Source organism: Oxyura jamaicensis, chromosome Z, assembly GCF_011077185.1.
Source record: "Oxyura jamaicensis isolate SHBP4307 breed ruddy duck chromosome Z, BPBGC_Ojam_1.0, whole genome shotgun sequence".
NCBI lineage: Eukaryota > Metazoa > Chordata > Aves > Anseriformes > Anatidae > Oxyura > Oxyura jamaicensis.
The window spans coordinates 54457588-54483528 of NC_048926.1; the positions used below are offsets into that span (position 1 = coordinate 54457588).

The following is a 25941-nucleotide window of genomic DNA, read 5'->3' on the forward strand; positions in this document are numbered from 1 at the left end:
TGTAATATGCAGTTATGCTATTTACTTTCATTTGAAGCAATACAGAACAGATACATGATGAATCCGGAATCACTTTGAGTTTTTAATTTTTGCTGTTATTAATGAGTTTAATTTCTTACATGAGGCTGTAGCTTTAGACCTTCTATCCGTCCATTTCTTCTTTATCTCTGTCATTAATTTAGCTTAATTATTTTTTCTCTTTCCCTCAGGGAAGGAATTTGAGTTGTCTTCAAATCTAAGTCTCTAAAAATGTAGTCTAACTAAACTGACGTTTTTGTAATGCACCATTTTGCTGCTAGTTCCTCCTTTTATCGCTGTAAGTCCTCCTGCTCTTACAGATTTGAGAAATAAACTGTTTTGAAAAACAAATAAGCATTTTTTTTTTCCAGACACTAGAGGGCACGAGATACTGGTTAAAGTGAAGTCTGATCCCAACAGCTTGCTTAAAGATGTTAAAAGTTGCATTGCTTATCGTCTGCACTGAAGATTCCATGTCTGTATATGCAGCGAGTGCTTCCTTCTCTTGTTTTAGTCAGGTAGCAGTGTGGGCCAGAACTTCTGGAGAAGTCTCCTACTGTAGTTTTTAATCTTGCTTTGAAACTGAGGTAGCTAGTGCACTGGAAAAAACTTGCTCCCATTCTGTCACTTCTGGCAATAGTTTCCTGCATCTGTTCTTAATCATCTATTTCTTCAATGTTTCTTCGAGACATTCTAGAAAGGTATATGAAATTTTTTGCCAGTTAGGCCTTCTCAGGATATTCTGTTGGACGTGTATTTTCTCAGTTGCTAAGTGTATGATTTTATTTCTCATTCGGTCAGTGGAGTGTGTTTCATCTTTGCTCTTTTTATTTTTTTCTTCTTCTGCTAAACTGGCTTTAACTACTTCTTTGTAGTATATTTACCTTCTTTGCTGTGTGCTTCGTTCATCGTTCTCGTAATACTATGTTCTATCTGAATTGATTTTCATTTGCTGCACTTGTTTTTCCTAGTGCTATGTCATGTGACGCATCTTATGGCAATGCACTGGGGAAAAAAATTGTCGAGGTCTTTCAAGAAAATAATTTCTTTCCTTCAGTTCTCACTGTAGTATCTTTGACACTTATACATCATTAATGGTCAGATTCAATATTTCAGTTCTGAACACCTCTTTCTGAATTTCTGGCTAGGCAAGTAAGTAGCATTGTACTAATATGGCCTCTTCTAACTATTCCTGTAGCTTGGTTTCTCTTCTGCCTTTCATGAATTATGTTTTCCAAGGTGCTGTATACATGAATAGAAGTTCTAAGATGTCTCCTGAACTCTTCTTAAGAGTGATTATACATATCTTTTTCCTTTAATTTAAGAAATGTATGTAATTCATGCAGTAGATTCTTTAACTGGATACCTTATGCACTAACTTGAAAATGTTTAATATGTGTGTGTTGTTGAGATGGTTAGAAGCAAACTTGTAAAATTCGATTTAGAAAAGTAATTCAGTTTTCTGGCACTGATTTTGACCGATCTTGTTGTCTGAGCACTACGGTTTGCACTTTCATTTTTCTGTAACATTTTTCTGTAACAACTAGTCACTGGCTTAATTAAGAAATCTTACAAGTTTGATGTCTGTGTCATCTTAGCCATGAGAACTAGAAGTCTTCCTAGTCCTTTTTGTACAGGACAATGCAGTTCTGCATGGGCTTGTGGTGGATATACTTTTCCATAACTTATAATGAAATATAAAGTACTGTTTCAGCGCTGGTATAGTTCTGATTCTTACGAAAGTTTGCCTTGTGATAGTTCTTTCTGCTTAATACTACTTAATTAATTTGTCCTGTTCTTTTGTTTGTTTAAGTTAAGGTGATACAACCTTGTTATGACACTTCTGTGAAATCTGGGGAAAATGTGTTACCAAACAAATTCTGAAATGTATTCCAAAGTAAACTAGATGAAAACTAGTATTTGTGAGCCAGGGAAAAGTTGAGTCATTTTAGTAGAGAACAGTGTAATCAGGCGACATCTGCACTGTAGGAGCCAAATGAAGTAAGTTATGAGCAGCCTAAAATGGCTTATGTAATTAACTCTAATGCTGTCAACTTGTGGTAACAGTACAATTTTCCTGTCAATATATTTTGAAAAAGAAAATACAGATACATTTAAAAAGTATCAATGTGCTTCTTGAGGCACAACTTTTGTTTGCTGTTTCCTCAAAGTAACTGGAGTTGCTGCAAAAGAAGTTAAGTGAGTGGTTTCATTTCTAAATTTTGATTATTTTTTTATTATTATTTTTCAATTTAATGATGGTTAGGCCATCCTATGCTCTGAAAAATGAAAAGCTTTCTAGTTCACACTTCTTAGTACAGCAAACTGCAGTTCTGCCAGTGAGACAATTTTGGTTTGTAATGTGCTCTTCTATTAACTTGAGTATAAATAAAATGAGATTTCATAAGGTTTACTTTTCAGCTCTGTTAGTTGAGATGGCTTCAAAATTATGCTTTAACCATAGTGGCACAAGGCAGATACTTAAGTGTGGTTAAACACACTGTGCCAAATCAGAGCCAGTTCTTTTGACTTCTGAATTTAAAAAATGCAGAAATGCTTTCAAATTGTTTTGAGAACTTTTGCTCCTTTTTTTTTTTTTTTTGATGAAATTTTTCCCACGACTAAACCAAATTTGATTACTTAAAATCCTATCATTCTGTTGATCTATCTCATATCCAATCCCATGGGCAGCAAGGGGCTTATCAATAGTGTATTAGAAAGACTGTTTTCTATGCTAGCGAAACTTTAACTTGTAAAACAGTGAAACCTTGACTTGTAAAAACTTCTTGTTTTCACCTTTCATTTCTGTGAAGTTCTTTCAAAGTTAGCGCAACCATCGTGTGCACATGCATGCACATGTGTATATATATACAGTGTATGAGAGCCTTTAGCTGTGTAAACATACTTTAAGGTGAATGCTAGTTAATCATTTATGCCCAAACTACTTTTACCTCATCATTACAGCTATGTAATGTGTATGATATGTCTTTTCTGCAGACACCAAAGATGCTAACAAGAAAGATTAAGCTTTGGGACATTAATGCCCACATTACCTGTCGCCTGTGCAATGGATACCTGATTGATGCTACCACTGTTACAGAATGCTTACATACGTGTAAGTAGGAGTATAATTAAGTTAAAGATTTTTTTATTTGATGTGCAACATGATGTAATGATTTTTAGTTGAAATTCAAAAATCTATTATGTGTCAGCTAAAACAATGCATGCTTTGCTAGACACTGTCTTTTAACAAAATGAAGTTTTTAACAAAACAAGTTAATAGAATGCTAAAGCTGTACTGGAAGCTGTAGATAAGTGGTAACGTATGTATTCAAAAATGCAGTTTATTTTCCTGCTAAAGGAATGTGGTATGCCTAGTTATTTATTCTGTGACAGTTGACCCAGCATATGTTCTCCACCTGGAGCCTGCCAGATGTCTCTTGCTCTCCTGTCTTTATGCAGAAAGCAACCATATTTGATGAAGAATATTTTATTGTACCCTAACAGTAAGCATTTGTTCCAGAATATTTTGAGATGTTTGTTCTGTTGCTCTGTGAATTTCCAGTTTCAGATCAATGAATTATGCCCTTGAACCTCACAAAGCCTTAGACTTCAATAAAACAGTAACTACAAAACCACCTTCACTCAAAGTTATAAGTTCTTCTCACTATCTTTGTTGCTAATATCACAGTATATAAGGATAACGGGGTTTGAAATATTGTGATGGAAACTTGCATATGAGCAGAGTTCCAACTAAAAGTCTGAAAAGAATCAATAAAAATCATTCCTCCTGAGGATGAGCCATGGGACCCATGTAGTCCAATGTGCCAAATCAAGAACTGTTCTCTATCTTAAATCAGTTCTGATTCTCAGCTTCCTTTGCCAAGGTAGGTATTAGTCCTTCAGCCCAGAATTAATCTTCAGTCTGGAAGACCCATGCTAGTGTCATTCAGTATCTTCTGTAGCAGCCTTACTTTTCTGTAGCTTTACTTTACATTACAGGGATTTACCAGAAGAGTTTTTTCTAGCTGTGCTTTCAGAATCCTTGCAGTTTACCAACATATTCTTGTAAGCTGGGCCCTTCTGTTTGTACAGTATTATTTGTTCGGAGCTTAGAACATCGTTTATTTTGTTTCTGTTTACCCGTGTTAATCTATTAAGGAGTATTTGCTATGCAACTTCTTACATCACATGCATTTTACAATGCTTCTGTCACCATATTTCATTATGATAAAACTAGTGTGTTGTTCAAATAGCTTCATCACCCATGGCCCTGTGCTTTCTCAGAAGGGAATTATTTGATGGCAGTGTCTTTGTCTCCACAAAATGAAAATTTTTATTTCAGTTGACTTATATGCCACTTAAAATTTCATACAAAGGGGAAATAGGATACTCATGACTTGTCTAATATTACAATTTCCATTGTACTTCATTTCTAAGTTCTTCTCATCAGTTTTAATGAGTCTGCTATTCTTGTCACGTTACCATGCAATTTTGGTTATTCTGCTGTCCCTTCAGTTCGTGTTTCACATCTTAATTTCTATAGTGCTCATTCTGGAGAGTCAGGGAGACAAGTGGATCCTTAAGCTAGACTTTTCTTTAATTTTTGTCCCAAATTCTTTACTACTGCTATCAACTAAATGATATTACATATAAAAATAACATTATAACAAGTCATTAGTCTAACTTAGAGCTAGAGGGTTATATTTCGTCATTTTTCTAATAATACAAAAAACAAGCTCTCCAATCTGCTCACATCAGCTACACCATTTCTTACATTCACTTTTGAAGTAAATTTTTATTCTACAGTATTTTCTTCAAAAGCCAGGGAGTGCCTGTTGCTTGTTCCTACTGCTTTTTTTCTCCCATTTGTCACTTGTCCCTCTCTTTTTTGCTTATGGAATTAGTACTCTGAAAATATATGTATCATGTAGAATTAGAATTTTCTGAGAGGAGGCATTAAAACAAACGTATTAAAAACAAACAAAAAACACTTTATACAATGTTGGTATTGTGTGTGTTTTCTTTGTTTGTTAATGCTAGCAATATATGTTACTGAAAAAGCATGCTTGGAAAATCTGTCCTGAATGAGTGTCCTGTTCCTTGAAATAAGGAATTCTCTGCTGAATTACAATACCTTGTAATTTACTTTGTTTCTACTCATGACTGTGCAGTTATTGTGTGTGTGTATATATATATATATTGTGTGTGTGTATATATATATATATATATTTGTATTTCTCTAATGTCCTGCTCTTCAGACATTCAGAGAGTTTTCATGTAAGTTGTAAATGCAGTTCTTGAGACCTGTTGTGAGAATTACTGGAACTAACATTTTTTCAATCTCTTATACTTTGTTTCTTTGCTCTAGCTCCTACTTGTTGATTACAGGCAGGCCTGTAAGTCAGTAGTCAAAAACTTCAGTAGTAGTAACTCAGTGTTAAGTCTTTTCTACTCTTTCTTTTCTAGTCTTTTTCTTGACCAGAGTTCTAGGCTGTCAGATATACACAGGTGTAGTTAAAGTTTTATATTTGTAATTTGATATTAATTAGTCTTTATACGTAAAAGCTGCTATGAAATGAGAAACATAAAAGTTATTATTCCATAGATTCATGAAAAGACAAACTGTATTTCTTGAACTAGGTGTAGAAATGGAAATTGTCAAGAGGAGTGAAGCTGTACAGATAAATAAATAGTGAGGATTCAGCTGGCCTATTCATTTTCTAATGAATGTTCATAGATATGCTTAAGTGTACTGCAGAAGTAACCAGAAAATGTACAGCTCAGTTCAGGGCTACAATTAGTGCCCAAGCGTCTCGAAAAATGGAGATGGGATACTTTGTAAAGCCCACTCAATGGAAAAAAACTCCAGTAATATTGTTGTTTCAGACCCTGGAATAGTTTCCATGTTAGTTGTCCCACATCCCTGGGACTTCCAGTTTCAAGAGTTTATTATTACCAACCTGACGCTGAGGGGAGAAAAAAAAGAATGAGCCTAGACAACTGCAACACCCTCTGTAAGCTATCTAGTTGTATTTATTTGGATGCTGTGCATAGACTGCCAGAACCTGAGCTGACTTGTAATGAGTTCAGTTTAGAAGGGATTGCTGTATATGTCTGCAAGAGTACTGCAAGAGTAGCCAAAATTGGAAGTCGCTGTTGAAGATATGTGAGGTTCTGCTTTCACTGACTTGGTAAGATCAGGGTATAGCTTCACTCTTGCAAACAGAACTACTGCTGTGGCATTCCACTGCAACAGACTGCCATGCATGCAAGATCTGTGCTTTGTGCACAGAGCTACGGGGCTTGTCCCAGCCATAACCTCTGCCAACAATAGTACTGTCGCTGGCATTGTGTAAGTACAATGTGGAGTACAGTCAGGATGCTTGCTTTGCTGCTGAATAATTTTCCTGATATTAACAGCTATTTTTTTCAAATGTACCATCCTCCTGTCTGAGAGGTAGATGGCACTATAGTTACAGGAATTTGTTCATTTTGTGTGATAAGAATGAATACTTTAATACCAAAATTGGTATTAATATGTTTGTGGAAAAAAATATAACATTTTTACTATGCGTTTTTGAATTTGGGATTATTTAGAACTTCAAGTAAAATCATGTAGTGATGTGTATTATCTGTATTGTTTCTTAAGAAATAAATAGTTGATTTTGAATCAGATGTGAATTAAGTGTGTACGTGCAGCTGGAAGATGTTCCAAAAAGTGTACAGCTCTATAAGGGATGACTGCTTTAGCAGGTTTTGCTAGCACTTTTTACAAATACTGAAGATCTGCCCCTATGGAATTATTTTTTCAGATGGAAGTTTAATTGTCAAGTACCCTGTGAAAATCAGAAATGCAGTAATACCTGGATATCCAGTTTTGGAACATTTTCTGTTCTTCTAAAAAATAATAAAATATACAAATGATTTCTTTGTCCTAGGTTCATTTCCACAGTACACTTCTATATGTGGCCATGGTTAAAGCAACTTGGCTTAGTGCCTTAGTATGGTGTACAATGCCTATAGTATCATCCATGCAAGCTGGATGTTGGAAACTGGTGTGCTAGAAACTGTTGTTCTAGTAAACTCCAAAATGGGATTGCGTGTTGTATGCTGTATTAGGCAGACTCTGGCTATGTACAGGTGCCTTAATTCTAGTGCATCACTTTTCTGTAACAAGAACATTTGTGGAAAATCTTGGAAACTCTGTTCTGTGTGGTTAGATATGCTTGCACAATGTAAAAAATTACTCTTGTGTATATTTCAGTAATAAGCATTTATGTGACCATATGAAAATAAGCTTTTTTTTATTTATTTATTATGCTTGTTTTGTTTCTTTTTAATTATGGATGTCCTTGTTACCAGTCTGTAGAAGCTGCCTAGTGAAATATTTGGAGGAAAACAACACCTGTCCGACTTGCAGAATTGTTATACATCAGAGCCACCCATTGCAGTATATTGGGTAGGTATGAAAGCAAAAATGCAACTAATTGCACTCTAGACTGTTTTAACCACTTTAATACAGCACAGCTTTTTCCTAAATTTTCTTAATTACTGATCAGAATGCTACGCATTTAAAAGGAACGTTGAACGTGATTATATGAGGGGATTAACAGGATCAAACGTTGCTATGAATTTGCAATTTCTTGACATTTGTTATAGTATTTTTAAATCCTAATATGCAAAGTGTACATTTTACTGTTTAAATTTTGAGGAGTATTAATGACTCATAAAAGTTACATACATTAAACATTTGTAGAAATTATTTATTTACTAAATCATCAAAACTATTAGTCCCCGTCGAACAGTGCTTTGAAGGATGAAATAGTTACCAATAGGCAGGAAGGAACAAGTAACACTCAGGACAGCAGTTTTGTCTACTGTAAAGCTACAGGAATACACCAGTGCCTTGATTCAGATTGTTTTCCATGTCAAAGGGGGCCAGGAAGCAGAGGATCAAATTGAGAACAGCTAGAAATGAATTCAGCAGTTGGTTTTTAGTCACTGAATGCACTTCAAAGGAAGTATCTTGCCTGCGATAATTATAAAATACTGCCCCTTCAAGACTAAAACAGCCTTTGCTTTGCCTACTTTCAAGAGTTTCACAGTATATCTTAGAATATAGACTTGAGTGCCTGTTCATCCCCCTCTGTCTGGGGAATGCATAAACCAAACATCTTCTATTTCACAAATCTGAATGATGTTAAATTCTCACCTTTGATCTCATAGTAATGGCAGATTTATTCATTTATGTTGAAGTATTTTTGGAGACATTCCTGTAAATCCATATGTGACACTTGAAAATCTGAGGCAGTGCAATGGGGTTGCTATTGCTTGAAATTACATGAATTTTAGAATTAATGATATTTTGGTTCCTCATGTAGTGCTACTTCAAGAGGTTTATAATCATCCATTACAGTCTTTGAATTGTTCCCATTTCTGTAATTGTTTCCTGGCCTCCACTTCTGTGAAGTGCACGTGTCAGGTGATGAGAAACCTGAGACTACTCTTGTAAGCCTGTTCTCTTATTTAAGTCAGATCCAGGATTTCATACCATACTGCAGGCTCTACTGAAGGAATGACCTTGCAGCAGCTGAGACATATTTAGAGTATTCCTGACTTTATTTATGGATTGGAATTTAGGATAATAGTACATTTCTTTCAGACAATGACTTATTTTAGAATAATCTAGAAATTGCAGGCATTGTAGATTGTAGATAAAGTTTGGTTTAAAACAGAGCTTTGTTTTCATGAGCTGGAAATTAAAGTTTAGAAACTTAAACAGTCCTGCTGCCCTTCCAGGTCTGCCATGTGTGGGTTCATTATGCTTCTGTTGTTTGGGGCACATTACCTTATATGGGCTTCTGAGCTACATAATGTTGCTCATAAATAAAATGTTGGCTTAAGAGCAAACTCAAATTTCTTTGGTTTTGAGTGGATTTGTGTGTGTATGTGTGCGCGTTTGTGCTGTTTTCTTTCATATTTTTTTTCTGTAACAAGGAAAAGTCCTGTACAGGTAACTAAATAACTAAGGAACGTGAAAGATGAATCTGTAGAGATGAGAACCATACTAGCTTTGGTTCTTTTGCAGTAACAAGGTTTTTACCTCAAAGTTGTCAAGGAATTTTGAGATTATTAGTGACAACATGAGCCCTGTTGCAGGAGGGGAAGAAGCCATTTCTTCCACTAATTTTCCTTTGCTTTTTTTCTTAGCCTGTATTTTAACCTAATTCATTTCTAGGTACTGTCCTCTCTTGTTTGATATAAATGTTGACTTTAGAAATGAAATTCTTCTTTAACAAATTTAGAGCTTTTAGATCAATTCAGTACTGGAACTTGTTTAACAGATGTGTTTTTAATCAATATTTTGATTCTTTTTTTCCTTTTTTTGCTTGATAGTCATGACAGAACAATGCAAGATATTGTTTACAAACTTGTGCCAGGCCTCCAAGAAGGTAAGTTGGGGTATGATCTTTTCTTACATGTAGTTTTGCACATACTTTTAAAACAGTATTAAAAAATGACCCACACATTTTAAAGTGATGAAAATACAGAAGGGTGGTGAGGAAGAATTTGAGGAAAAATACAGCAGAGAACTGTATTCTTTCATTTGTTCTATTTCTAGTGATAGATTTAGCTTTGTATCTTTACCAGCAGTAATTTTTTTGGAGGGGGGAAAAAGGCAAGATGGGATATTTCATCAAAAAGTTGTTTTAACAGAATAGTAGTTTAGCTTTTACATGTTTGTATGCTGCAGCTCTTACTTGTTCTTTTTAAATTGTATGCTTAGACCCGTTGTGCCAGCTTTCCAGAATATTTAGAGGTAGCACGTAATGCAGAAGAGCTTTTAGATTCAGGGAAATTTTCCTCTACTGTGAAAGTCCTTTCTTAGTTGGTAACTTTCAATTTGTACTTTCATAATCCCCTTTGAGACTGGATCTGTACAACTAAACAAGTACTTTATAGTGACTACTTGTTGTTGTTGATGTTGCACGTGACTTTCATTTAAATAGAATATCTTGATCTATTTAAGCTGAAAAAAATTAATTTCTTAGATGTTGATAAGCAAGATTAAATAGACTTTATAAAATTAATTGTCATACTGAAAATTAGAACTATAAATAAAAATTCAAAAACAGAGGTTTGACTGAAATATTGTGGGAGGGATTCAGAATAAGGCATGGTATTTAAAATCATCTCAGTTCAATAGAAATGTTATAATAGTAGCAATGTGGATGAGTTTATAGTATTCTAACTCTGAAAAATAAGATTGGGCGTGACTTTATGCAATAACAAAGATGTAGAATTAAGTGCTGACAATACCACTACTTGATAGCAAGCCTGTTCCACTTATAAGAGAAGGATTTTGGAATAATTTCATAAATATTGCATTAGAACTTTATCACAGGGTTTAATATTTGCAATTTTTAACAGCGGAAATGAAGAAACAAAGGGAGTTTTATCACAAACTGGGCATGGAAGTTCCAGGGGATATCAAAGGGGAGACATGTTCTGCAAAACAGCATCTAGATTCCCATCGGAATGGTAAAGTTTTATTTATTACATCTTAGGTGGGGGACTGCTCATAATTGTCAAGCAGATAGGTCAGAAGTGTATGTCTTTTTGGTTTATAATGATAAGAAATGTTTCATAGTGGTGTACAATAGGCATGCAGGATTGTTTTGTCCCTTATTTGTTTACATGATCTGTGTTTTACGCATAAGCACTCTTGGTGAAGGAAATCTCCGTAGTAGTGCCCACAAGGGGACTCTGTGAAACTACTCAGCTTCTGCTCTGCTAGCAGTTCAGCTGAAGGCTCTGCTGTATGCTAGTTCCTTTCTTTCATGTGTGGGGCTGTCAGCAGCCAGTGCTGAAGCAAGTTTATTCTATATAGCAGTCCTGAACCTTGCTCTTTGAATCATATTATCATTGAAAGGTGCTGCTGTTGAGTGATACCCTGCATATCTGCTTTCTTATCTAAGGTGAAACTAAAACAGATGAAAATTCAAACAAAGAAACTTCTGAGGAAAAACAGGAAGAGGATAATGACTACCACCGAAGTGATGAACAGGTGGGATCATAGGGCATGTTTTATTTTTATCTGGTATTTTACCTTTACTGCTTCAAGTTAACAAAGAAAACAAACTTTTAAGCTATTTTTTCTGTTATCTGCTTTAAAAGAAATGCAGTGTTGCATAATGTTTTTGTGTAACCATAAGTTAATCCTTGGGTTTTGGCAGGAATGGAGAATATTTTAAGGACGCTTCCATAAGATGTGATATTCCTTTTTTTTTTTTTTTTTTTTTTTTCCTCTGAGTTTCAAATTACTTATTGGCTTCTGGCTTAACATAGATTTAGGTTATTTGGGTCCTGTTCTGAATAGGTATATCCAAGTGTTGTTGTGGTACATTGAACTGAATGTATATCAATTATGAATAAAAGCTCATGCACTTTAACTTAATACTTATTTTCTTTTAAATCTCCCATATTTAGACAGTGTTAGCAATATTATATCATAAAAATAGTATGAAAGCCAGAATACCCATCATTAATTTTTAAATACAGCATATGTTTGAAAGTGAAATGTCCTGCTGAGATAAACAATTTTTTCCTTTTATGTTTTCCTATTATGTGTGTCCAGAGTAAATTTAACTTGGATTAATTGTTTTCAATTATAAAGCATGAGTACTTTCAAAGGGATTGTTCCTAGTTCTAGATCCTCTTAGTGCATAAAGTGAATCATCACAAAGAGTTTAGACAAAGTAACACATAGCTGGATGAGAAAAGAAGTGAAATTGAAGCATAGAAACTGAAGAGATTTTTTTTGCAGTTAATCTTCAGAATTTTAAGTCTGTTAGATCCTTTATACCTGTTCTTTTTTTAAACATTATATTCACTTTTCAACATGCATTACATTTTTAAAAACTGTTTTTAGCAGTTGCATTAAAAGCAAGGCATTACAGTAGAAGACATTATTAATAATTGGCAATAGTTCTCTTATATCTCATACTTTGTGATGTACAGTCCTTGCCAGCTAGGGGTGGTTTGAGAATTTGAACTGGAGCATCCTTTTTTCAACATTAAAGTTCTTCCTAGAACTTTTTTTTTTGAATTCCTTTTTTGGTCGGAGCAGTGTTTATCACTAAACTGATGAAATTTTAGAAAATGTGTTCATCAATTGGACTGTATGCATTTCAGTTTAAGGAATATTAGTACTCAAATTTTTCACCTTGTTGCATTAATATAAACTGCATATGGAATACATAATGAGAAATGCAGAAAATTGATCCAGCCAGCCCTGACTGCTTCCTTTTTCCTGAAGGTAAGCATCTGCTTGGAATGCAATAGCAGCAAATTGCGTGGATTGAAACGAAAATGGATTCGCTGTTCAGCACAAGCAACAGTCCTGCATCTAAAGAAGTTCATTGCCAAAAAACTTAATCTTTCTTCTTTTAATGAGGTAATATTTTAACTTCTAAAAATGATTTTGCAGATAAAAGTCCTATGGAAAGTGTGGGGTCATTCTTTTGCAAAGCAATGTCAGTTTTTATTTTCAGAAAATAAAACACCATTTCTTAAATTATATGTTACGTAGCCATTTTCTTGTTCTTTGTAAGCTAAGGAAATTAGGCAATTATATTCTTTTTATTCAAATTATTTTTTTCTTTCCACTTTCAATTTATGATTTATAGTCTTTCTTCCCTGAGGTTTTCCTTTTTCCTCTTTCACCTTGTAATGTTAAAATTAAATGTAGACATTATTTTTTCTTGGGCTTATACTGCACTTGTATGTTGTTTTTTTTTTTTTTTTTAACCTGCTGGACAGCGAAACGCCACAGCAACCGCTCTCTCACTGTCTCTCCTCAAAGGAAAAGGGGGAGAAAATACGAGGGAAAGGGCTCAAGGGTGGAGATAACGACAGGGAGATCACTTAACAATTACCATCACAGGCAAAACAGAATCAACATGGGGAGTGTAACATAATTTATTGCTTATTACTAACAGAATACAACAATGAGAACTAAATGCAAACTAGAAACACCTCTCCCCGTCCACCCTCTTCTGCCTTCTCTCTCCAAGGGGCACAGAGGAACAGGGAACGGTGGCTGCGGTCAGTCCCTTACTGCATCTCTACGGCTCCCCCACGGTCCCTCCCTGCCCCTGCTCCCCGTGGGGTCCCTCCCACGGGATGCCGTCCTTCCCGACCTGAGCCTGCGGGGGCTGCCCACAGGCAGCAGCTCTCCAGGAACTGCTCCCACATGGCTCCGTGCCATGGGCTCCATCCATCCCCCAGGAGCAAACTGCTCCAGCACGGGTCCCCCACGGGCGGCAGCTCCCCCCAGACCCCCTGCTCCTGCGTGGGCTCCTCTCCACGGGCTGCAGCTGCGGCCCGGGGCCTGCTCCTGCGGGGGCTCTCCATGGGCCGCAGCCTCCTCCAGGCCACATCCACCTGCTCCAGCGGGGGCTCCTCCACGGGCTGCAGCATGGAGATCTGCTCCATGTGGGACCCATGGGGTGCAGGGGGACAGCCTGCCCCAGCAGGGGCCTCTCCCTGCACAGGCCGCAGGGGAACTGCTGCTGCCTGCCTGGAGCACCTCCTGCCCTCCTGCTGCACTCCCCTGGGGGCTGCAGGGCTGCTTCTCTCTCCATTTCTCACTCCTCTCTCTCCCAGCTGCTGTTGCCAGCAGGATTTTTTCCCTTCCTTCAACCTGCTCTCCCAGAAGCCCACCCAGCATCACTCCCTGGCCCAGCTCTGGCCAGCAACAGCTCCCTTTGGAGCCATCTGCAGCTGGCTCTGCTCTGACATGGGGCAGCTGCTGGGCTCTGCTCACAGAGGCCACCCCTACAGCCCTCCTGCTACCAAACCCATTCCACATAAGCTGGTGTCCACCTTAAGGGAAAGCATCATGAATATTTTTATTTTTTTTCCTCTATGCTGTCAGCGAAGTTCACCCTGAAGTCTTGCTGCCTATTGCAAGCAGTGTTACCAGATACCTACTTTGCCCTTCCTTTGCTTGGAATCATGGGAAGAATTTATGGTGAAAGGTACAGAAAGAAAGACGTCTTTTCATAGTTCTCCCATTTCATATTCCAAATTACACTTAAGGCAAACATAGGAATGCAGTCTCTATTTCCTACTTCGAGTCTTGTTCACAGTGTCTTTGCATCTCAAGCATCTGCTCTCTAGTCCAAAGTGTCAACACCTTTGTGCTCAAACCTCAAGATCTGGTTTGCATCTGTATCATTCTTCCTTCCTAGCTTCTCTATACTTCAAAGTACTCTGTCTTTTGGTTGGAGTACATCCCCAAACTCGGCTAAGCTTCCTGAAACAAAACTGTAACATCTGCTGTCTTGCCCTCTTCTATTGACTTCTGGCGGTAGACCAGCAGTGGCGTATGTACCATCATTGATCAGAAGTGTTTTCTTTTTCTTTAAATGAGCCTTTTTTTTTTTTTTTTTTTTTGCATGTGAATCTTTGCTTTTGTATTCAAGCCCTCTCTTCCATTCTACCAGTACGATTTAATAACTTACTATCCTTCCTACCAACTTCAAAGAGTATCTTTTTATTCTTTAGCCATCTCTCCCACTTTCTTAAAGGGTACATAAATTGTGGTGCAATCACTGTACCGGTGTCAAATAATGGGTTCATGGTAGAAGGCTTTAAGCTTGTGAGAACTTGATTGCTTGCTGTAGACTGTTCAAGGTTTGAGTTACTGCTACTTAGCTAAGCAATGTCAATGGACTGCATGTATGTTCAGATTTTTCGGGGTTGTGTTGTAGAGTGTAGTTAAAATATGCAGCCTTGGTAGAACTTAATTTTTTCATGCATATTTCCTGCTTTAGTTCATGTTCAGCTATTGCAGTTGAGCTGGTTATTAGTTACATTGTTGTCCTTTTAAAAAGGGCTGGGTTGGTGCCCAGTGCGTTGGGGCTGATAAGCACACTGAGTCAAGGTCTGCTGAACAACCTTTATTTCAGATCTGTCAGAACTGGGGGCCAGGCGATAATTCACAAAGCAAGTACACCCAGAGTTGGGTGCCAGGCCTTTTATACAGTTTTAAATGTATGGATAGAATCACTCAGTGGTTGCTTTTGGTTCCACCACTTACTCTGTAACATGCGTGCTCAAGTTCGGTACCAGCTTATTAACCTGAGGCTGGTTGCTCATTATCATGTCAGATTGCCACCCAGGGGTGTGCATTTTATCATGGTAATGAAGCATAGGCTACCTAGAGCATTCTTGCCTTTTCTCTTGTGCTTATATTAGTACATACTTATGTATGGACTCATACAGTTATGAGTCTGTCCTTGCATTGTTTGAAAGTAACTTTTTGTCCTGGGCTGACATATGATCTCATGTTTTTATGTTTATATCCTTACTGTTTCTAGTGTCGATACCTTTCAAAGCTGAGGCAGAAAAGTAAAAACAACTTCTTTCAACAACTTATTGTAAACAACTGAGTATCTGCAAAAATAAATAGTAATAATACAAAAAAAACAATGGACAAAACAAACAAAAAACCTACTACCAAAAAAAAACCATAAATATAGTGTATGAGAGAGTGGCAGACAGTTTTTAAAAAAATTCAGCCTTGTTGCAGAAAGCCACCTGTCTGGTGCTTATGTAAATTTTTTTCATAATGTGGTAAATAATAAAGCTCTCCTTGATACTTGTGGATCCTGTCTTTCATCATTTAATCAGGCTTTCTCAAAAGCATATAAAGCTTTTAGGAGATGGCATTAGTGATGTTTGGGAAGCTAAATCAAACAATTAAGTCCAGCTCATGCAAGGTATGTGAGATAGGTACAGTCTTGCTTCTCTTTGTATTGAAAAAAGACACATTTTCTTACAGAATTTTAGTTTGCAGAAAAATTGGAGGATGAATGGTTCCACTGTCTTTGGAGAAAAAAAAAAATGCTTAACGTTTGTAGTATTGCCTGAAATATTTTGTTTCATGTACAGTGTCCTAACAAATTAACTGTCTTCTTTGTTTTGCTAGCTGGACATATTATGCAATGAAGAGATTCTTGGCAAGGACCACACACTCAAGTTTGTAGTTGTTACTAGATGGAGATTTAAGGTATGACACAGTGGTTCCAAGTAAATCATGGAGTGGCTAGATAAAAAAAGTTATAAAATGTGTTATTTGGAACTATGCTGCAGTAACTATAAACTCAATAAAAGGATACTTCAATAGATACCTAATACAACATTCTTAAACAGTAACTTTTTTTTTTTTTCAAATAAAATGAAGCAAAATGGAACTAAATATACATTGCAAGGAGAAAGGGTATATTGCATCTACTGTCAAATTGTGATCAACTTAGGGAAAGGAAGTTGAAGCCGCAATAAAGTATTATTTTTAGCTATATCAGGTAAAAACTGGTTTTACTCTGTGTGGGTGGGGAAATAGGTTGTGATGCAGGCAAGGCAGAAATTTTCAACACAGTTCTCTTCTCTTGCTCAAGAAGGCTGACTTACTTCTCAAGGAGAGGGAGTAATTGCAGTGCTTGTCTGCATTAGTTAAGAAGATTTCCAGCAGTATTTAGTGGGCATAAACATGGCCTGTTAAGTGAGTACATCTTTGACTTGCTGATTGTGGTTTCTCTTAAAAACCCCCTTGCAGCTGAATAATAAAGTGGAACATTCATTCTGAGTGTTAGTTATCACAATAATGGCAACTCAAGTGAAAGGGGTATAAGAATGAATTGCAAGGCTGAACAAACGCCTCCAGAATCAGTGTATGTGTATTTGAAGCTATTTAAATGAGGAGTTAGTATTCATAATGGACAAACAACAACACCTAAACTTACAGTGTACACTGAGATAGGACCTAGTAACTTTGGATGCATATCTGGAAGAGGTGCAAGTCAGAGTAGGGAATTGTTTTTCTGTCTTTGTGCAGAAAAACAATTGATTTGCATATGCAGAATAGAAGTCAGTGGTCAGTCTTTGAAACGTGGAGAGGTCACAATTGGAATCCTACTAGAATCCCTTCCTGAATGACCAGGAAGGGTCTGGATAATGCAGTAACAGCTCAATTACAATGCTGTGGTTATCTGGTAGAGCGAAGACAGTTTGATCACAAAGGATTGAAGCAAACCTTTACAGTTCTCGGTGACTGGAGATTAATAGGCATTCTTGGTGACTGGAGATTAATAGGCAACTTAAGTTCAGTGTAGGTAAATGTAAAAGAATACATGTTGGGGATAACAGTGGGCTCAACTTTATATATAAAATGATGGATTGTAAGCTGACTGAATTTTCAAGGCTTTGAAGCCAGATGGAAGAAGAAAAAGAAAAAAAGCAAATGCTAGGAATTTTATGGAAAAATAAAGAATTGAACGAGAGCATTAATTTATGTGCATCTGTAGAAATATTATATTTACCTTTATGATGTAAATCTGTGGAATTTTGAGTCACATGGAAAAGGAAACCATAAATTGCCATCTGAAGTGAAAGAAGTGGAGGGCATAAAATGAAAACTCACAGGTGGCAGCATCAGAACAAACAAATGGAAGCAATTCTTTACAGGATACACAGCTCCTTGATGCAGGATGTTGTGAATGTTGTAAGTTTACTGATACTTAAAAATGCAATGGATAGGTTCACAGAAGAAAAATTGAGTAAGACCTGTTAAATACAAAGTACCGCGTGCTTTTACCCTGTTACAGTTATTAAGTACTGCATGCTTTTACACAGAACAGTTATTCTGATAGTTTAAGCTTTGTTTTATAGAACGTGTACTGAAAAGTTTAATTTTGTACTTTGATGTGCTGAAATTTACTTCTGTAATTTTATGTACTGAAAAGTTTAATTTTGGCTTTGTTTCTTAACTTAGCTTATATTTCTGTCTTGCAGAAAGCACCTCTACTGCTACATTACAGACCCAAAATGGACTTGCTGTAAGAGAACTTTATTGTCCTTCTGGACAGAGTTTTTTGCAGAGACTATCATCTGGCACCTTCTTAGTGCATCACTAATCACATGACACAAACCAGCCGAATAATTTTGGAAGACTGTAGTGCTTTCATAGCGGACTGTCCTTCTGAATATTTCTCCTAGGGATGTGTTACCTAGATTTCTGGACAGAAAATATTTATACTTATTTTGTACGAAAGAAAGAAATTGCAACTCAACAAGACACTACCAGCACTAAGTTTACAGATACTGAAAACACTTCACAGTTCCATGTAGCTCAGCCTGATTCATCTCTTACAGTTACACAGAAAAAAGTTAGAATGTTGTGGGGTGATTTTAAAATGTTGCTTTTGACACCAAGTTGCATTTAGTTACTTCTCACGTTCTGAATATTTAAAAACTATATTTTTGCAAAGTGTTCTTGTGTTATATAGTATGCCTGATTGCATTGGCTTTAATCAAGTTGTTCTGTAGATCATTGAACATAACTAATGATACAGTGACTGGTGATATTTATTATGCTGCATTGAAAACTTCTGAAAATCTGGGAAACCAATGAGTTTGTTAGTTTTGCCCAATTGTTGCTTTCCCCCACTTTCTGTTTTGGTAAAGTCTTGATGCCCCTTGCATGTTGATTTGGTAAGATGAGTAACAGTCACCGCAGTTGATTTTTAATGTGCCCTGATATTTTGCCATGGCATCACTTCATGACAAGTACTCAAAAGTGCTAGATTTGTGAACTTTAAAAAATATATATAAATACATATTTCTTATTTAGCTATGGCTTGCAGAAATCAGTTTTTACTTTAGAGAGAATTTGTTGTCACTGACTGTTGAAACCCTGGCTCGTGAACAACATTGGGTGATATTGCACAATTTTTAGTGGTTAAAAATTACTTAGGTAATTAAGAGCAGCTTTATATTTTATGAACAGCTTTATATTTCCTTCACCTGTTTTCTTATGAAACCATGCCTTTTTCTTCAGGACAATTACTAGATGTTTGGGGGGTCAGACAAGATTATTTTTGCACCTTCTGGCCTTAACTGATAATTTTACTTGCATCAGCCCTAGTGGATGCAAGGTGACATATATGCTGTGTATGTGTGTACATATCTATACACATATAAACCTGTATATGTTATGGAACGCACCCTCAATAGCACTTAGCAGAGTTCACTGCACTGTTTGTAACGCTTTTTGTAATTGACGGCTTTTTAAAAACAGTAGTTGAAACTGATTTCTGCAAGATGTGTACTGTATAGCATGTATAGTACAGATGTGAGAGCATTTGCGTGCCAGGGTGTAAGTTACTTAGAACTCCCAATATACAGTTTGCATCTGGAAATAGCTAGCCTTCTAACTTTCAGAAGCATTTTCCAGACAGATGGAAATGCTAGCTGCTATAACTATTTTTTTTTTTTATATATAAACTGCCTTTGGATAAGAAAGTAAGCCTGCTTGTAACTGCCCTGCTTTCTCTACTGTGCTCCTTCCCCTCTTCTGCAAGAAAGTATTATTTGTTACCGATAACAGGAAGCTGATATCGCAAGAGCTTTATTAAGTATTTTCAATCATCTTCCTCTTCTTGAGTTTTCAAAGCACCGCATTCCTCAGCTTACCCTCCTGCATTTTCATTCTTTGGAGTCTTAAGCTGTCCTTTCTTAGATCTGCTGCGGCAGAAGGGATGTTCCAATTTTTGTTTATCTTTGAAAACAGGGTTTTTCATTTTTATATATAATCACAGATGTGAATGGGAAGGAAACCAAAAGTTATGCAAGCAGAGAAAGAAGGGAAGCCTACTGAAATGTGGAGATGGAAATGGCACCGAAATGAAAGCTAAAAAGAGCTGCTGTCCCTGCAAATGAGGGCATAAAGTAGCTAGATCTGAATGCCTGGTCCACATCCAGGCTTTGTGTGTGGGTGTGTGCGTGCACATAGAGTGATGGAATTGGAACGTGGCTCTGGTTTTGTCTTACTGTTTCCATACTCATATATGTATTTCAGCTTTCACCTGTATTTAACATTTATTGAACTGGTAGAACAAATGAGATCCTGAGTCTACCTTTTTATAAGCTTTTTATGAAAACCGAGAATGCAGGTGGTGTGGATGCATATGCAAACTGGCATACTGGGCCTTTCTGGAGCTGTTCATGTGGTTGTTACTGTCCTAGTGTAAAAAAGGGACTGGCTCTAGCCAGTGAAGCACTGAGAATACTAACACGGCTATCAATAGCCACCCTCTGTACACCCCGAATGTACAGATACTGGCTGTACCTGATGTAGACATAGAATTAAATACCCTAGACGGCATCCTGATTAAGATAGGTTGTGTGTGTGTGTGTGTGCGCAAACACACATACACGTACACTTGTGCGTGAGATCTGTCTACCTCAGAATGAGTGTACTGCAGAAATATTTTGTACATCCAGACATTGATGCAGTGCTGTTAAAGTATGTTAGGATTTTAGCACTTTCCACTGTATAGTTGTACAACTGAGGACTCAGTAGCAAACAAGCAAATTCATAAGGCTTTCCTATCTATTGTTTTCTGAAAAAAAATAAAAATAAAAACAAAAAAAATCTGTAGTACAGAACATATATTTGGAAGTTTTTAGCCCTCTTTAGAATCACTTGAATTTATTATGGTGCTATCAATATGTTGAAAACTCTGTTGATATTTACCTGATATTTACCTATAGACAGGTAAATTCAAACCAGTATTAATATCTATAAATATTTGGGAGTTCTTTTCCTCAGAATTGTGTGCAACTGCTTTTGCAATGTGTTTAGTCTGATAAAACCTCATCAATGAAAAGAAAAAAAAAAGAAACCCCTGTTATTTTTTTAAATCATATGTCATAGTGTCTTTGGTATAGAAACTCTTTCCCTCAGGAGGGGTGTGATTGTGTCTGGACCATATATTTATTTTCTCTAGCCTTACTAAAAGACTACAATGCAATTGAATTGAACTGAGAGGGAGGCCTCCTTTGGGTCAGAGCTCTGTTTCACTTCTGTGAAGCTTAGGGGACAGCTAATTTATATCAAGATTATATTGGGTAAAATAACCCTGATTCTGTTCAAAGTTGAACTGAAAGTTGGACTCAGCATAGATATCTCTCTGTCCTAGCAAGATCCTGTTCAGTTTATTTTGGATTTATTTGAAGATGGCATTACTGTGAAGTAGTTTTCACAATTGCTTACGCTGGTAAATAATTACAGTAAAGTATCTTGTTACATTATCCTCAGCAGCAATGAGACTGATGAATCACCCAGGGTCAGAGTCTCATTAAATATAGTTTCATTAAAAACAGAGAATTCAGATAGAATATATAATATTGAATTTAAATAAGATTTGGGGTTTTAAAAATTAACTTTATAAAATTATTTATTCTATTTTAAACCTTCTGTCTTATTTTACCATCCAAGTATTTTTGGTTTCAATGGTCCAACTTTATTTACGGGCATATAAAATGAAATTGTAAGATGTTTTTACAAGCTTCTTCCTTTTACATTGAGTTTAAGTAGCTTTTATTTGTATGTTTTTGTTTTCTATGGATAAAGAGCATTACTTATGTTTTTGTGCAATAGGTTTGAAACATGCATTTATTAGGCATATGTTTAAATTGTAAATGTAGCATCTACTTACCGTTAAACTTAAAAAGGACTGTAGATGGCATTTTTGATTTGTTCAAATGGGGTTTTATTTGGGGCTGTTACTTGGGGATGCTGTTTTTGATTATTCTTTATTTTAAGAGTGGAGTGTGGGATATAAATTTGTGTAAGTACAAGAACTATCTGTCAGCAATATTCTAAAATAAATGATCTTGCAAGAAACCTTAATGTGAATTGTGGAAGCAATCGGCAAGACTTGCAGCCTATCTGAAAATGTTTTGTGCCATTGTTATGTCTGGTATCTTTGCATACCATCAAACCTGGGAATATTTATTTTTATTGGTTGTGCAATAGTGTACACAACACTATCACCTCTGGGGATATGGGACCATAAAAAATATCAGACTACAACTATGATGGTGCTATTTTTTCCAATAGGCTATGAGCCTTTGAAAGCTTATCTGGCTCTATTGTCTTCATAACAGCATTAATAGTCTTAGGGGATTCATTTATTTTTTTTTTTCTACAGGATGGTAAAAGTAACCATACAATGAGCCAATTTTGCAACATTATGCATCTTACCATTGAGATAAATGTAATAGGAAAAAGCCAACCAGTCTGTACATCAGCAGATGAATTTTACTAAGTTATATTCTCAACAATAATTAAGATATGTTTTTTGTACAGAAGGCTGGACTGTACAGAAGAATCTAGTTTCTCTATTTCCTCAGGTAATCACTTCAGTTTGGATGTTTCACTGGAGATGCTAATACGACCTACAATTCAGTTCCTTTGTGTAAAATAGGTAACACGACAGAAATTGTCCTATACACCAGAATCTCTACATAAGATATAATTAACTGTAATTGAGAGCTGTGGACATCTGTTGCTGAAGTTAAAAGCTGTAGAGAGAACAACATTAAGGAACATGGGAACAATACTTCAATCTCTGCTTTCATCTGAACTTGCAATCAGTACAAACACTTTCTAGGAACTTGCTTTAACTTGCTTTTTGTGGCAAGCTAATGATGTTTTACCATTGAGTTACAACTTATTTATATACAAACTAAAGCTCCAGTCTTGCTATTTGGTCTGTGTTAGATCCATCCATAGGGCTTCTAGGAAATTTTTCATGTAGGAAAACTTTCCATGCACAAGGACACACCCAGATGAGGGTGGCAGGGCGTGAAGTAAGTGTCCTATGAGCACTTCTGTTGGTAACTTTGCAAATTTCCTGTGGAACCATCCAGGTTCACACAGGCTCATTCATGCGAAGTCAGGTGTAGTTGAAGGATGGAGTCCTGATTTTTAAAGGCTGGGCTGGTGTTTGACTTCTTGTTTGTTTGTTTTTCCGCAATTTTTGTTTGAAACTCAAAGCATTGGTTTACTGGAATCATGAATTCAAGTTAAGTCATCCAAACAAAAAGAGAGTTTCTTTCCTTCTGCAACAAGATTATTTCACAGTTAAGGGACAATAAGCCAGTGCAACCACTAAGCCTTTATCCTCATATGTGGCATAATAAAGATGCTGAAACTGTCACAGTGTAAAACCATATTTTTGGCTTAGCTTCATTTGAAAGTTTACAATTTTTTATGCTTTGTGTTGCTGTGTAATTTTTGTACTATTGGTGGCTAGTTTTGTCTGAATAAGCCTTTTTGGATTATTGCTTAATGTTTTGATTTTATGATAGTGAAGCTTGTATCCAGTGTTTTGCCAATTAATATTATATGCTTGTTAATAAAAGCAGAGAAACTAACTGAAATCCTGTCAGGCTGGAAGTTTTTGTCCCATTTTTTTTTTTTTTTTCTCAAGAACATAAGGACCTAGTCAGCATAACATAATAGCACTGAGCAAACCCAGTGTAACTGAAACAACATTACATGGTTGTCGTCAATCTGTCTATAACTCATCTTACTCATATAAAACACCAGCAATGCCTGAAGCATTGCCCCACTGCCCAGGTGGAGATATGCATGTGACAAGTGAATGGCATGCAGTTGCCGGCTAGGAAACGGAATGGCTTCAGCTGCATGGACGAAAAACATAGTTGCCCTTTTATATTTATGTATTTGTGGGTAGAAATGTACTTGCTGGAATTATGTATTGCTTTCAGTCTCACTTTACCCAGTCATGCTGATGCGCAGGGGCAGACTGCACTACTCTGAACCACAAATGTGTGCTTTAACACATCAAATTGGATATTCTGATTTTATTCAGGGGACTGTGACACCTTTTTTTCTTTTTTATTATCTGAACTGCTAAGAAAAAAGGGTTCTTGCTTATTGGAACCTTTAATGAATTTGTTTTGCCTTTCAAAAATTGGTGTCTTTTGGTATTAGGCAAGCATTGGTGCTTGCTCTCTTGTTAAAATTGAGAACTTTTTTTCTTCAAGATCCTTGAGAATGGTTTTAAATCCTGAACACCAGAGGTGTAAGGGGATTTTTAGCTGAAATAAATTGAAATACCTTGTCCAGATACTATACAGTAATTGATTTCCTTGCATTATTTATATGCAGTAATGTAAACTTATAGCTTGTGTACTGTTCTCTCAGAGAACTTGAAGGATGTTTTTTTTTTTTTTTTTTTTCCTTCTTTTTCTACTTGTTAGGAATTGCCAACAGCCATGGGCTGGTTTGAAGTTAGAGACTCTTACACACAGCTCTTACTGGCACTGACAGTACCAATATATAATTGTCCTGGGGAAATCAGGCATTTTTCACTTAAATCACATTAGTGATTTAAATACCGTCACGAGACATTTACTTTAGAAAGGTCCCTTTGCCTATATGTAGTCACTTTAAAATAATAAATATTAGCACTAATTCTTCCTGAGCACGCACTATCTCTTGTAAATCTGTGCTCTCATTAGTAGTGGTTCTAACACTTCCCTGTACGTTGTACTATTGGTTGCTCTCATCTACCACTGAACAAATCCATGATGGGCCTGGTTCAGACTGCTTCTTCCCGTCTTGTATTTTCAGCAAAAAATCCAGGAGTGCAGAGATGATGTGCTAGAACAGAGGGCTTCTACTTCATGCCAGTGTGATTGCAGATTTGTTGACTTCTGTAAATGCTATAGTAGTTAGGAGAAGAAAACCTCTGCCAATTCTTACATGAGCAGATGTTCATAGTGACAACACCACGTGAGTTGTGCTGTCTTTAATTGGCATACATGTCATGGAGAAATTACTCAGGTATGCAAGGGGATTGATTTAATATGTATACCTCACTTAAGGAATGATTAAAGCGCTGCCATCAGCATCTGTTGTGAATGTGACTTTTGAAATACTTGTTGGAAAAATTGTTTTGGAAGTCGATGTTTCATATTGTACCATGTAAAATATACTTGTAGTAATTTAGAATGTTCTCTGCCTTTGATGTGGACAGAAAAAAAAATAAATTATTTGACTTTTTATCTCTCTTACCAGTACTTTGTGTTAGTTTGAAATGAGATGTTAAAAAAATATATATATTTCATTGTACCTTGTGGAAAACATAACAAATACATAATGGGGCAGAACTCAGGCCTTGTTGTTACCTGGCCATGGTGCTGATCTACTAAACAAGAACAGAAGCAATTCTTGTCTGACTGTGAAACTGTGAAATTCCCAAGCTTCAAAATAAGAAACTGTGCTAATAGTTGCGTTGCTAACCCTGAAAGCATAAACCTGCCCTGCAGCTAATAAGCAGCAAACTACATTTTTCCCCAAAGGTAATCCAAAACAAGGAATTTCTAACTGATGGTTTTTTATTCCTCTGACTGAACACTCTGCTATAAAAGTCGGTATTTACAAGTGGAATATCTGCTTTTGTGCAATGACTTTATCTGAGTTTCCCTGAGATTAGGGCAGTCAGGAAGAAGTCCATATAATTGAATATGTAAGTGTCTGGACGGGGTTATAATGCAATGCTCTCCACCTTTATGTGGAAAGTCCCTGTACATCTTTAACTTGAATCTCTCTGCATTTTGTTTTGTTTTCCTCTATTGTTCTTTTCAAACTTCATCTTGATTAGCTTTTCCATTAGGAATTCAAGCAGTGGCCTGGAGCTGGTAGAGAAAAAAGTTTCCAAGAATAGTGTCCTACCAAGGGTAAAATGTGGGCCACATCTGTCTAAACACGTCTAGTCTTTCACATGACAACATTCTTGGACTTGCGCTGTCATTGTGTAGAGACGTTGTGTTGATGGGTTTGGAACAGATACATCTGTACCTGATACGCTGCGTATCATGGTTACATGCTGATGTGTTTAAATGCATGACCTAACTAAGAAAATGAGAACAAAACAGAAATGTGAGCAGCTGGATTCCATAGGAAGGTTGAGTGGGTCATCTCCATGAAGTGATGGTGCCCTTACAGCCTTGCCTCTTCTTCTCTGCCTCTGCCCA

General features: G+C 36.5%; 1 protein-coding gene and 2 long non-coding RNA genes across 8 annotated transcripts in view; all 3 read left to right on the forward strand.

Moving 5' to 3' along the window:
* The window catches only part of PCGF3 (polycomb group ring finger 3), a 54170-nt gene extending 29189 nt beyond the window's left edge, over positions 1-24981 (forward strand). For 5 of the 6 annotated variants that reach the window (XM_035309703.1, XM_035309704.1, XM_035309699.1 and 2 more), the window contains exons 2-9: positions 3016-3133; positions 7384-7480; positions 9418-9473; positions 10453-10563; positions 11001-11089; positions 12341-12478; positions 16019-16099; positions 17881-24981. In XM_035309703.1, the coding sequence (XP_035165594.1) occupies positions 3025-3133; positions 7384-7480; positions 9418-9473; positions 10453-10563; positions 11001-11089; positions 12341-12478; positions 16019-16099; positions 17881-17928 (729 nt within the window). In that variant the 5' untranslated portion in view covers positions 3016-3024 and the 3' untranslated portion in view covers positions 17929-24981. The remainder of the gene's footprint in view (positions 1-3015; positions 3134-7383; positions 7481-9417; positions 9474-10452; positions 10564-11000; positions 11090-12340; positions 12479-16018; positions 16100-17880) is intronic. The other variant, XM_035309700.1, reaches the window with a different exon arrangement.
* LOC118155993 lies at positions 8650-8908 on the forward strand. The gene is made up of 2 exons (XR_004746099.1): positions 8650-8724; positions 8759-8908. It is a non-coding gene; the product is annotated as an uncharacterized LOC118155993 (long non-coding RNA).
* LOC118155992 lies at positions 13945-15496 on the forward strand. The gene is made up of 2 exons (XR_004746098.1): positions 13945-14641; positions 14862-15496. It is a non-coding gene; the product is annotated as an uncharacterized LOC118155992 (long non-coding RNA).
* Positions 24982-25941: the final 960 nt, after the last annotated feature.